This window comes from Corapipo altera, unplaced genomic scaffold (assembly GCF_003945725.1).
Source record: "Corapipo altera isolate COAL_440 unplaced genomic scaffold, ASM394572v1 75, whole genome shotgun sequence".
NCBI classification, from domain to species: Eukaryota; Metazoa; Chordata; class Aves; order Passeriformes; family Pipridae; genus Corapipo; species Corapipo altera.
The window spans coordinates 5,403,766-5,416,043 of record NW_020884887.1 but is presented as its reverse complement, the minus strand read 5'-3'; the positions used below and the strand labels follow the sequence as shown (position 1 = coordinate 5,416,043).

At 45.5% G+C, this 12,278-nt stretch overlaps 1 protein-coding gene across 3 annotated transcripts in view; it reads left to right on the top strand.

Annotated features, from left to right (window-relative positions):
- Nucleotides 1-12,278, top strand: part of HTR4 (5-hydroxytryptamine receptor 4) — a 90,228-nt gene that overhangs the window by 58,610 nt on the left and 19,340 nt on the right. The window contains exon 7 of one of the 3 annotated variants that reach the window (XM_027643715.1): nucleotides 10,464-10,539. The exons of the other annotated variants lie outside the window; for them this stretch is intronic. Coding sequence (XP_027499516.1) covers nucleotides 10,464-10,524 — 61 coding nt within the window. The 3' untranslated portion in view covers nucleotides 10,525-10,539. The remainder of the gene's footprint in view (nucleotides 1-10,463; nucleotides 10,540-12,278) is intronic. 3 annotated transcript variants of the gene reach the window in all.

The following is a 12,278-nucleotide window of genomic DNA, read 5'->3' as shown; positions in this document are numbered from 1 at the left end:
ATGGTTTCTGATTTGTGGCTCTCAGCCACCCTTCCCCAACAGCTGTGCACAGAGGTGGTCCTGGGGAGCAGTGATCCCTTCCCACCTGCCATGGTGGGATTTCTTGGGCTCCAGTTGTGGCTTAACTCAGAAAACACACAGGTTGTTTACTCAGAGCTGCTTTCTGATGGACCCGGCAAGTCTATTTCCAGGATCTGGGTTTTCAGGTAAAATATCTCCTCCCATTCCTGTTCTCTCTGCTCATTCTTTAGGCCCTAAGACAGAGATCACAGAGCTTCCCGAGGCAGAATAACCACTTGTCCTGCTCTTCCTCCTCCACAGCCTTGGGTGGTGCCAGTGATGGGGCTTTTCCCTCCAGCCCAGTCCAGCCCAGTCCAGCCCAGTCCAGCCCAGCCCAGCCCAGCCCAGCTGAGCCTCCAAACCAGCCTGTCCTCTGCTCTCCTCCTTCTCTTCCATCTCTCCCAAGGCAGAGCCTCCCATGGTGTTTGACAAGCCCCAAGCTCTCCCAGCACAGATGTTTTTTGGAGAAGGTGCATGCCAATTATTTGCATTCCTCATTCACTCTGCCAGGTTGCCTGGAGACTCCTCCAAATTAGTTGAAAAGGTAAAATCCAATATTTATTGGTTCTTGCAGAGTTTCTGAAAGGTTTGTTTTGTTTTGTTTTGCTCTTAAGGAGAAATAGGGAAGCAGCAGGTGGGCACCTGGGTGCACAAAACTCACAAACATGCCCAGCAAGGGAACAAAACCCATCAATAACAAACATGTTATTTGAGCTTGGTTTGACCAAATTTAAAATTGGAGGTGAATCTTCACTGTGACTCAATTTTTAAACACAAAGGATGCACATCTTCAATTTAATTTGTTTCTTTGCTTTAGCTATAATTGCAAGATAAATGTGCTTCCAATGGGTTTTCCCCCTTTACACAAACTGTAGATGTTGTATGATTCTTTTTTTTTCTTATCACTAAGGTATCATTTAGAAAAGAATTTCATTGACAGGATGCTGCTGCCCTAAGCTATAAAGACCTTTAGTACAAAGCCATTCCATTAGGGTTAAACTTTCTGACTGGCTGGAACTGCCTGGGAATTTTAATGGTCCTGCAAGATGGATCAGAGCTTTGATATATGTTAATGTCTTCTTTACTACAAGTTTGTTAGCCCCAAGACAGATCATTTGGACTTGGTCTGCTCTTCCCTCCATTGCCTCAGCCCTTGGTGGTTCACACTGGATTTGCACAGGTCATTTTTGGAGGCATTTTGGACTTGCTCTGCTTGTGGGACTTGGAGCAGGTCCAGGTTGCCAAGGTTTAGGGTCTGTGATGTCCTTTCTCCAGCAGTTGCCTTATTAATGGGACTGATGGGCAAGAACTGGCTCCCCTTTGTGAAGGTGCTGATAAAGCACATGCCCACTAAGTTCTTTTTGGAAAGTTTCTGAGCAAAACCTTGAGAAACACAGCAAATGATGCACATTTGAAAATGGGAACTTCAGTGTTATCTCACTCATTTTGCCACAGCCCCAGGGCTGAGCCCTCTGGGCAGTGCAACCAGGGGCTGCTCAAGAAATGTTTTCGGTTCAAGTATCAGTTCCTTGTGCCAGGAGAAGCAGTTCAGGACCACAGGCCCAGCACAGTTGTCTGGTTTCACCTGGCAAATGCAGGCTGGGAGGAGATCTGATTGCTGTCTGTAAATGCTAATGTTGTTAACCTTATTCAGGAGATAATTTGGTTTTCACTTAAATTTCATTAGCTGCAAACCTGAAAAGGGATTCTATAAAATATAGGAGATGATTAGACTCAAGAACAACTAAAAAAAGAGTTTTGTCCTTTTTTGACAGAGCTTTCTTGTAATTTTTTTGTGAAGCATTGCCAATATTTACAATCAAACTTATGTTCCAACTTCCCTGGCATGATTTTACAACTTGGCATCAGCCTTCTCCACAGTCACAGCCTTCTAATATTCACAAACACCGTGACTGGAAGTTGTGAGGGATTGTGAGCAGGGCACAGAGAGCTATAAATATCAGTAGGTACATGATAGCTCAGACAGAAGATATGGGCTGAGTCAGGGAGTGCAGGGGAACATTATACAACCTGCTGTGCAGAATCCACGAGCAGAGGAGCCCTTGGGTCCAGCAGTGTAGATGTTCCACAACAGCTCAAGTTATCACCGTAAAATAGAATTGCTCGTGTGGCAAAGGGCTTGGTTGTGTGTTGTTCTGTGCAGCATCAACCAACCTACAAACTAAAAGATGATACATGATCCCCTTCTGCACAGCTGTCTTCTTCCTTTCCCCTCTCCCTCATCCAAAGAACGCTGTGTGTGTTTCTGTGTCTCCTGACTTCTACCAGTATGTGACTGCACAGGGCACCCTGTGGCAGTGGTCGGCACAGGAAACTCCTCCAGGTAGCTGATGTGGTGCCCAAAGAGGCTGAATCCACCCTAGTCAAAAGCATTAGCAATGGTCAGGACATACTTCCAGCCTGGCAGCGCACATGGGGATGTGCAGAGAGTCGAGCAGCCAAAGCTGGGGGGATGGGAGGCTGCAGGAAGGGTCCTTTCCTTTCCCTTCCCTGATTTCCTATGCCCACCTTCCATGTCCAGTCATTCCTTGAACACCTCCAGGGATGGTGACTCCACCACCTCCCTGGGCAGCCCCTTCCAATGCCTGACAACAATTTTCAGTGAACAAATTCCTCCTGATGTCCAACCTGAACCTCCCCTGGTGCAGACTGAGGCCGTTTCCTCTTGTCCTGTCCCTTGTTCCCTGGGAGCAGAGCTCGACCCCCACCTGGCTCCCTCCTCCTGTCAGGGAGTTGGAGAGAGTGAGAAGGTCCCCCCTGAGCCTCCTTTTCTCCAGACTGAGCCCCCAACTTCCTCAGCCACTCCTCTTAGGACTTATAAAGAAGTGAGGCTCCAGCAGAGTCTGGAAAATAACAAGCAGGATTTACACTATGAATTGAAGGCAGAGAAGCTGTGAGGGGGTGGGAGCTGATGGCAAGACATGGCAGTGGGGAGCTGCTCCCAAGCTGTTCTCACTGCCTGAGATGCAGCCCCTGCTCTGCCCCTGTTGTGGCTCTGGGAAGGCAGAGCCTGTCTGTGCTCACAGAACCAACCACGACATTCCCACACACTGCACCTCCAGCTCGTGTGTGGGAGGACTGTTGTTTTTTTTTTTTTATTGTGGGTGTTTGCTGAAAGTATTGCTGAAGCCTTTCTTTGTATTTGTAAATGCAGTAGGCTCGTTGTTGAGGTGGGATTATCCCCAGGGTAGAAGTCGAGACACTAATTATTTGTCTCTCATCTGCCATCTGAGAGGTTTGGGGTAAGGTTCTTCCTCCTGCCCCTTCCCTGCTTTTTCTTTCCTAGGGATTTGTGCTATATTTAGGAGCTGAATAGTTTAAAGATTTTTTTTTTCTTTTGACACTTCAAAATTCTTCTGAAAAAAAGGTTGAAGAGTGGGGAGAGGGCACAGGGTAACCTTGGCTCCCCTGCCCTGCTCAGCATCCCTTTGGCTCCCTGGGATGGTGAGGCATTGCTGGCACCTCGCTGGGCTGTGTGTCTGTGCTGCACCCTGTGTCACAGGAACCTGGTACCTTTCTTCGCCCAAAACCTGTCTGCCAATAACCAGGACACTGCTGAAGCCTTGTACACTGCTCAAAAGGTGCCTCACCAGAGGAAACCGAGAACTTCTGATAAGATAAAAGCTTCTTGTAATTGTACTGAGTGAAATCAAGATATTTATCTTATCTGCTACAAAGGAAAGAGGGGATTAGGGTTTTTAAATGCCAGAGTTTCCTTCAATTTTAGTAAGATAATCTCTTTCAATATGTCTGTATATTGGAAAAAGAGATTAGAGTTAAGCTAAACCCCTTTTTGTTATTTGGCCTAATACAAGATTCAAGATCAGAACTTCTCTTCTGCATCAGTTTGTTTCTGGTAGGGAAACCAAGGCATTGAAGGGCACCTTGAGCTTGGAAGCGATTGAAATATCAACTAATTTTTGTCTATTTTTTATTGCCCAATCTGTGCTTTGGTAACAAAAGCAAGGGTTTTTTTCTGGTCTGAGATTTACTTTTGCTGTTGGTTGCTGTGGTTTCTCTCTCCCTGTGGAATGGCTGACCCCTGGTTTGGTACTTCCCTGTTTGTGGTATAATTCTGGAGGTTTCCATGAAAGCCCTTTCTGCAGGAAGCAGTGGGGATTCTGTGCTCCATGGGCTGTCCAGGGAAGCTGGGCTCGTCCAACTGCCCCAGTGGCTGCCTGCCCATACCACCCTGTGTCCTGCTCAGTCTTTGTGTTACTACTTACAGAAAATGGAGAGCAATCTGGTTTACAGAAGTTACCAGCTCCTGGTAGCCCCTCCTGTGCTGCCAGAGGATAATGCTAGAAGGAAGGATTCTGTTAGAAAAAGCAGAGAGAAGAAACCACAAGAATGGGATGACTAGTCCTGCTGCAGGCCAACATTCCTTCTCTGTGCAATTATTGTTGGGTTTCACTTCACTTCACTGTCTTTCTGATTCAAATGGAAACTTTAAGTAACTTACATTAATTGTTGTCTTTTCCAATTAAACCTCTTCGGTCTCTGACATGCACGACTGTTTCTTATTTCCCTCTGCTTTGCATAAAGAACAGCATGTCCCCAGCTCTGTGCTGGCCTGGAACAGGAACAAGGTTCCCACAGGCAGCTCTGGAGAGCTCACGCTGTGCTCTCAAGGGCTTCAGAAACACCTCCCTTGCTGTGATGCCTTGGCATCTACTGCCCTTCTGCTTCCCTCTGCTCCAGCATCTGCTGCTCTCCTCAAAGTTTCCCTTCCTCATCCCTGCGAAAGGTAGTGCAGGGAAACAGCAAAGGGAGTGTGTGACAAAAGCAGGGAATTCATCTGCCCCGTGGGTCTCATTCACTAAGGATGGGTTTGGTTTCCACATGTACTTTTTCATCCTTCCAGGTCTCCTGACAGTAAAAGCAAACAGCTCCTGTGCTGCACAGAGTGATCTGAATGCTATTTTTCATTGCTTTGGAGGCCTTGATGAAAAAGCAGGACATTATCTGTTGGGAAAAGCTCTAATCTGATTTCACTTGAGTCCTTATCGATATGGAACACCTTTATTGGACTGGCTAATCTAATCCCAACTTCCTGAATCAATGATATGATGCCAGATATTTACTCAGGTTCATACACCTAAAGTGGAAAGTGTCTGCTGAAAAATTAATTCTCTCTCATGTAATGATATTTGTCTCAGCTTCTCAATGTGTCCTTTGTTGGGAATATGGGAGATGCTGCAATAGCTGGTGCTGGGAGTGGTGTGATGAGATGGACAAAGAAGTGAGTCGATTCTCTGCCTTCCAGCTGTAATTAGGAGTCCATTGGCCAGAGCAGAGCACTGCTGGCCATAGTGCCATGCTCCCTGCAGCTGGAATGCCTGACATCTCCCCTGTCATGTGACAAAGTCCAGACCTGTTGGAAACATATCACGTAAATAATGGAATGCAACTGAAACACTGGCATTTAGATAAATACACACATCCCTCATAATACATGTCAACATACAGAATCTGATTCCAAGTCCTTTGGGACTTTCTCCATTCATTCCAGAGATCCAGAATAGGGTTTAAAACTAATTTTGGTACCTGAATAAACTCTATTATGGATAGCAATTTGCTATCCACCTACTTCTCTTCTATTCCAGCTGACCTTTGCACAGCTTTGATGAATGTGTTGGGCTGTTTCTCTCCTCTCCAGAGATAATATGTTTTATCAGTCAGAGTGTTTTCAGACAATGCAAATCAGCATTTGCAGAGAGCTCCACATGCCTTAGGGCCAGAAATGCTATATAAACCTAAGCAATTACTGTCATGTTCTATTATTCGTTGTGGCAGCAGACATCTCCAACTCAGAGCTAATTGTTTAAGTGCATTTTAATTTTAGGTTAACTTCTTTTTTCTTTTTCCTTTTTCAATAACCCTCTTCCTTTCTGATTGCTGTAGGAGAGTTTATTTAAGCATTATATGCACCACCTCTTCCTCTGTAAACTCACACTGTGTAAAAGCTTCCCTGTTGCATTAGTTAAAATTTTTTCTAAGGCTTTTGGGGTGCCTGTGTCAGAGAAGAGTCAGTTTTTCTCAAGAAATTTTGGTCAGCTGTATGGGATTTCCAGGAAAGAGTCAAGGACTTTCAGTACATCTGATGGGATTTGATTGTCTTTTACCAATTTACCACTTTTTGGATCCTTATTTCCAATTGCTGTGTGGCTGCTGGTGCCATCCTGCCTGGGTCATGGGCTTCAGCAAATGTGGGTACCTGCTAACCCTGCTGTGATCGTGTCTGCAGTGCTCACCCCTCTGGGATTTCAGTCCTCAGTCAGCTCTAAACATCTTTATTTTTAAATTGCCCATTTCAAAACAGAAAATTGGCCATTTTGAGGTTTTTGGTTTTATTTACTTGGCATAGCAAAGGTTATCCCTGCAAACATCTGCTGCTCAGTAAATATGTGCATCTTAAAGACATGACCTGACCTGGGAATTGATACAGACACGGTAAAGATGCACTGTTGTTTTAGGGATGCCTTTGGGAGTACATTGTGCCTTGCAAATGCTCCATCCCCCATTACATCTGGCTGAGTGAGGCTATTCCTGCATTAGTTGGTGATTTCCAGGCCTTACTTCTGCATTACTCTGTCTATTTTCTGGCCATGACAGGCAACTTCAGCCTTACTATCACCTGGCACACAATGAAGCAGTTTTAAAATTCAGGGAACCAGATTTTGGAACCCTCCAGGGACTCCTTCCATGGTCTTCTGCTGGACTGCCTTTAAATTTGATTTCAGAAAATACAGAGTCATAGAGGCACAGGCTTAGAAATGAGATTTGCACAACAGAGCACTCCTTAGGATACAGCTTGACCAAATTACTTTTCCTTGCTTCAACAGTACTGTAATGGGAAGGAGGAACATTGCCAGCAATGTTCCATGTCCATCCTGCATTCTTCCTTTTCTCTGATGCTGCTTTCACTCATCGAAGTAAAAATAACCACTTTGCTTTATTACACCTTTCTCAGCAGTGACTGAATCAGTAGTTTCAAAGTCAGTCATGTCCCTGAAGGAAGTGTGTGGATTCTGTCTGACACTTGGTGAGTGTCACTTGTCACGAACAGACTTTGCAGAGATATCCTTGCAGGCTTAGCAGAAGGGATGTCAATTAGGCTGTCGATTTGTGTTGTTCCATAGGCCCATCAAAGCACAGCACTTCAATAACTGAAGAGACAAGGTACTAAAGAGTATTTAGCCTTATCTCTAAAGTGCTTATGTTGTCATAGAATCACTTAGGTTGGAAAAGACCTCCAAGACCACTGAGTTCAACCTGCAACAGATCCCCACCTTGTCAACCAGACCAGAGCACTGAGTGTCACATCCAGTCATTCCTTGAACACCTCCAGGGATGGTGACTCCACCACCTCCCATTTTTTATGCTTTGCCTTGGTATTATATCACACACCAAATAATCTGACATCCACACAGGAGCATTATAATGCTCTGAAATCCTTACCTCTCTCAAAAGGAAGTATAGCAAGTCCTTTAACCTCCAAGTCTTCCAAGGTCTGAGTCCTGGCAGCACTTTTTCCTCTGCTGAAGTGAATCCACCTCTGAAAAGTCGTGTAACAGCTGTTTAAGTGTCATGGTTTTGGATTTTTTTATTAAAGAATTGAAGGAAACACAATATGGATTTGTCATTTTGGAAGGCTGCAGCGTTGCTCCATGAAACAGAGAGAAGCCAAACAGGCAAACTCAAGTACTAGTACCAAAGAAAGGAAAAATCAAGAAGCTGGTCATGTCTTATGTTAATAGTATGTATAAGTAATTTTATCACTGATTGATCTGTCATCTGCCTGGCAGTGCACAGAAACAGTCACAGTTTGCATTGATATATTAAAGGCACATGTCATGTGTTCAGTGAGATTCATGCCCTGTGGTGCTTTTTTGACAAGTTTTTATAGCAGCGTAGTTAGTATTTATTAACAGTGGAAGCACTTTATAACACTTTGATATAACATTTGAGACAAGAACTGCACAGAGCAACTACTTCATAGGCAAGAAAGCAATTAGGAATGACACTTCCAGAAGTGTTACCAAGAGATCTTCAAAGAGCTCCATTCCAAACCATTGGCAGCACGGTGCTTTAGCATGGAGGATGGGAAGATTTGCTTGGCTTCATCCCAGCAGGAGTGGCACATCCACCTCCCCAGCAAGGAGATGCACCTTCTGCAGCACCTCAGCATCCCCAGAGCTCCCTCATTAGGCACAGCCCATTCAGCTTTATAAGGGAGGAGGAAAACCAGGCACCCATCTCTGCTCAGTGTGACCAGTGACAGGACCCCAGGGAATGGCTGGAGCTGTGTCAAAGGAAGTTTAGGTTGGATATTAGGAAAAGGTTCTTCCCCAGAAGGTGGTTGGGCACTGAACAGGCTTCCCAGGGCAGTGGGCACGGCCCCAAGGCTGCCAGAGCTCAAGGAGTGTTTGGACATCACCGTCAGGGATGTAGTGGGATTGTTGGGGTGTCCTGTGCAGGTCCAGGAGTTGGACTCAGTGATCTTCTGCATCCCTTCCAGCTCAGGATATTCTGTGATTCTATAAAAACAGGATGCAAGAGAGTAGTTCATAAAAAAAAAATCTCAAAGAACTCAGGGAAATGATGCAATTCAGTGACACACCATTTCTTTTTCTGTTTTTGAAAGAATCTTTCTCCTTGATAAATTTTAAAACAAGCCCATAAACAAAGCCGTAGGCTAAACTAATTTCCTTAAAAGCCTCTTACCCCTACGCATTGGTTCACATGGGTTTGCCTGGGAAGGTTTGGCTGTAAAATTGTGTATGCTCACCTTGGGCTTCTTATTGTCAGATAATTAATGGTTGAGCAGCACAGGCTTCTAGGCTCTCCTGGAGTTACCTGCTCCTCTGTCCTACCTTATGGGCACATCTTTTTTGCAGTCACAGGGCACACACAGACACACACACACACGAGTTTTACATGTACACGTCAGAGCACCTCAGACTCAACAGAAGGGCTTTGATTTTTCAACAGTGCTCCTCCCCTTGGCTTCCAGTGCAGACCTGCAGCACCTGCAGTGCTGAGAATTTTGGAGGCAATTAGATTCTCAGAAATATCAGGCACATTAAAGGACAGTTCTAGTTTATATTCTCATGACATATGGAAAGTTGTCTAACTCAGATGAATTTTTAGATGCCTGAAACTTGATTTCTTCACCAATCCAAATTCTCAGTTGTTGTTGCCAAAGTTTTTGTCCAGCTATGACAGAAATTGCACGAGGTCAGAGACAGCCTATGTGGTTAAATTAGCCTTACAAAGCTTTCATGCCCAAGCAGGCCAATTTTCAGCCATTAATTATGTTGTCACTGCCATGATGCTATGTCACACCACTTCTGCAGTCTCCACAGCCAATTCAGTGGTTTTTAGTAGAGGAAAAATGGCCTCCACATCAGAAAATTTTCTTTTTCATCTACTGTATCAGGATCTCGTTGGCTAGTCAGGAAAAAAATCAGGACAAGGAAGGGGGTTATGGCTGGTCAGTGCATTAAGAGGCACTGGCAATTGTCTGTTACACTTCAGAGGGTTGATGAGAGACCAGTAGCACCTTGTTCACAGCCAACAGTGATATATTTTTAAAGTTCATACCAGGTGCTGGCTTGCAGCCAGGTACAGTTCCAACTTTACTAAAGATTAAATAGGAACTGCTGTACTCCTGCACTGCAGTCTGACAAAGTCAGGGAGCTCAGCTATTTCTCCCCATTCTGTACTTAAAAACCCAAACCGACATTTCCAGCACACTAGAGCTGTCAAAAGGCTCAAAGATCACCAGCCAGGGATCTACAGCAGCTCTGCACTGCCTCTGTAAATCAGATTTCTTAGCAGTGACATGCCAGTTATCACATTTAGAAATTAAGAGGCCCAGGTACTACTCCCTGGACTTTTCTTTAAGAGGTATAAGTGTCTTCCTCAAAAGAGGATCCTCAATCAGACTACAGGGGCTTGTTGGTACTCATTAAAATTAGCAGGAGGAAGGCAATATCTAGGTACCAAATTCCTTCCTAGAGCAATCCTGAAGAGGTTGTGGAAAATAGGCTTAACAGAGCATTGTTGCCTAAAACCATATCAGTGAGACAGGAAAGGGATATTCTTGAAAAGCAGAATGATTCCCAAAAGGGTATGAAAGGACTGCACCTGATGCCTCATACAGTTCTAACACAGTTACCACCACTCCTCTAGAAATCAGCTTTCCTCTTTAGTGGGAGGTTTGGGGATGTGGCTCTGACCCTATTGGAATACAACTGCTCAGTGTTTGATGTTGGGCTAGTGCAAAGCATTTTCAGATTAACCATCTCTGTGTTTTTTCCTTTCCCCCCCTTTAACTACCTCACTGTGTCTGTCTTTCCTCCTTTCTGCACTAAAAGTGGCTGTTCCTCTGTCTCCAAGCTCCTCCTGCTCTTCTGCAGCAGACCAGCTCCTGTCTAACCATGAACATGCTCTGTAAGTCCTTTCTTTTATTACTGCAGCTCTGTGTCTGTTCGCTATTTACTGCAAAGCAATTTGAAGCCTCATTTGATTTATAGCTGAAGATTTGTGGGGTAGAGGCAGAAGCCCCAGCTGAATGGGGATGTTTCACCCCAGGACATGGAAGGTGGGCTCCTGGCTGCAGGGTGCTGTGGACAGCAGGGATGCTGCTTTTTGGGGATGGTTGTTCTAGGATGGTTGTTCTCACTCCAAGGACGATGGTATAGCACTGCAGGGTCCCATCAGTGGGCACCACACAGAGTAAAACAAGAGAGAGAGAGTAGGTTAAGATTAGATATTAGGAAGAAATTCTTCCCTGTGAGGGTGGGGAGGCCCTGGCACAGGTTGCCCAGAGAAGCTGTGGCTGCCCCATCCCTGGAATGTGTCCAAGGCCAGGTTGGAAGGGGCTTGGAGCAACCTGGGATAGTGGAAGGTGTCCCTGCCTGGGGCAGGGGGTGGAATGAAATAAGATTTAAGGTCCTTCCAACCCAAACCAGTCTGTGATTCTATGACAATAACAAGCTGGGATTAATTTCACATTAGAGCAGCACAACCTCCTCCTTATGTCACACACTGTGTTCAGGATAGGAGAGCTCTCTGTGGCCCTTGACTGGACCAAGTCTGATCCATGCATGAAGCATACAGGACTTTTAATAATTCACAGAATCAAAGAATATTCTGAGTTGAAAGGGACCCACAAGGATCATTCAATCCAATTCTTAGTCCTGCACAGGACACCCCAGCAATCCCACCATGTCCCTGAGAGCGTTGTCCAAACACTCCTTGAGATCTAGCAGCCTTGGGGCTGTGCCCACTGCCCTGAGGAGCCTGTTCAGTGCCCAACCACCCTCTGTTTTGTCTCAACCACCCTCTGCTATTCCTAGAGTTTAGATACAGCCATGGGATGTGGAAAATTCCAGTACCTGTCTTTAGTCAGTTAAGCCTTGTGACAGCTCTGAGGCTTCCTCTTCCCTCAGGTGGTGTGCAGAGCTCCAGCTGGGTTCCTGCCACCATGGGACAAGCATCATGGGAATGCTCCAGGGGCCAGACACTTGCAGACATGCAGCCCCAACGTTAAAAAGAAAAACGGAATACGTGTGAAATTGGCTTCCTGTTCAAGATGTTTCTGGAAAGAGGGCAGGAAAAAGGAGCAGTGCTCATTCCAGCACTGAGAAAATCCTGGGGCTCACAGTGACAGTCTCCCTGTCTTGAAACTGGGATGACAAGTCACAGGGGCTGATATGACCAGCCTTTTTCATCTTCCATGGGGAGACATATAGAAAGCATCTGGCCCTTCCATTTCACACCCTCACAACAGCTCCAGCATCTCAATGTACCAATCCCTTCACCTGTGCCCCAGACTGTGTCCTTGGCATCCAGCTGACAAAGCCACAGACCCCGGGGAGATTGCACAGTACCCACAAAACCTCCAATTATCCCAACAGATTTGTGGCAGGCAGGGGGTTTCCTCTCCTTTTTCCCTTCACTGCTTTTGTTTATTCCTCATTAGGACACTCAGATTTTGAAGAGAGGCAACAGATCTCAACAGTTGCTGTAAGACAGCAGAGTTCAAAGCGGAGAACGCAGTTTCTGTTTCCTCCATCTGTGATGTTCCATAGCCAGGTTCCCTGGGTAGGATGGAGCAGACATGGAGTCAGAGCTGTGATCAGGTTGCAATCTGCTACCTGTATCAGCCCTCAACCTGCTTTTGCAGT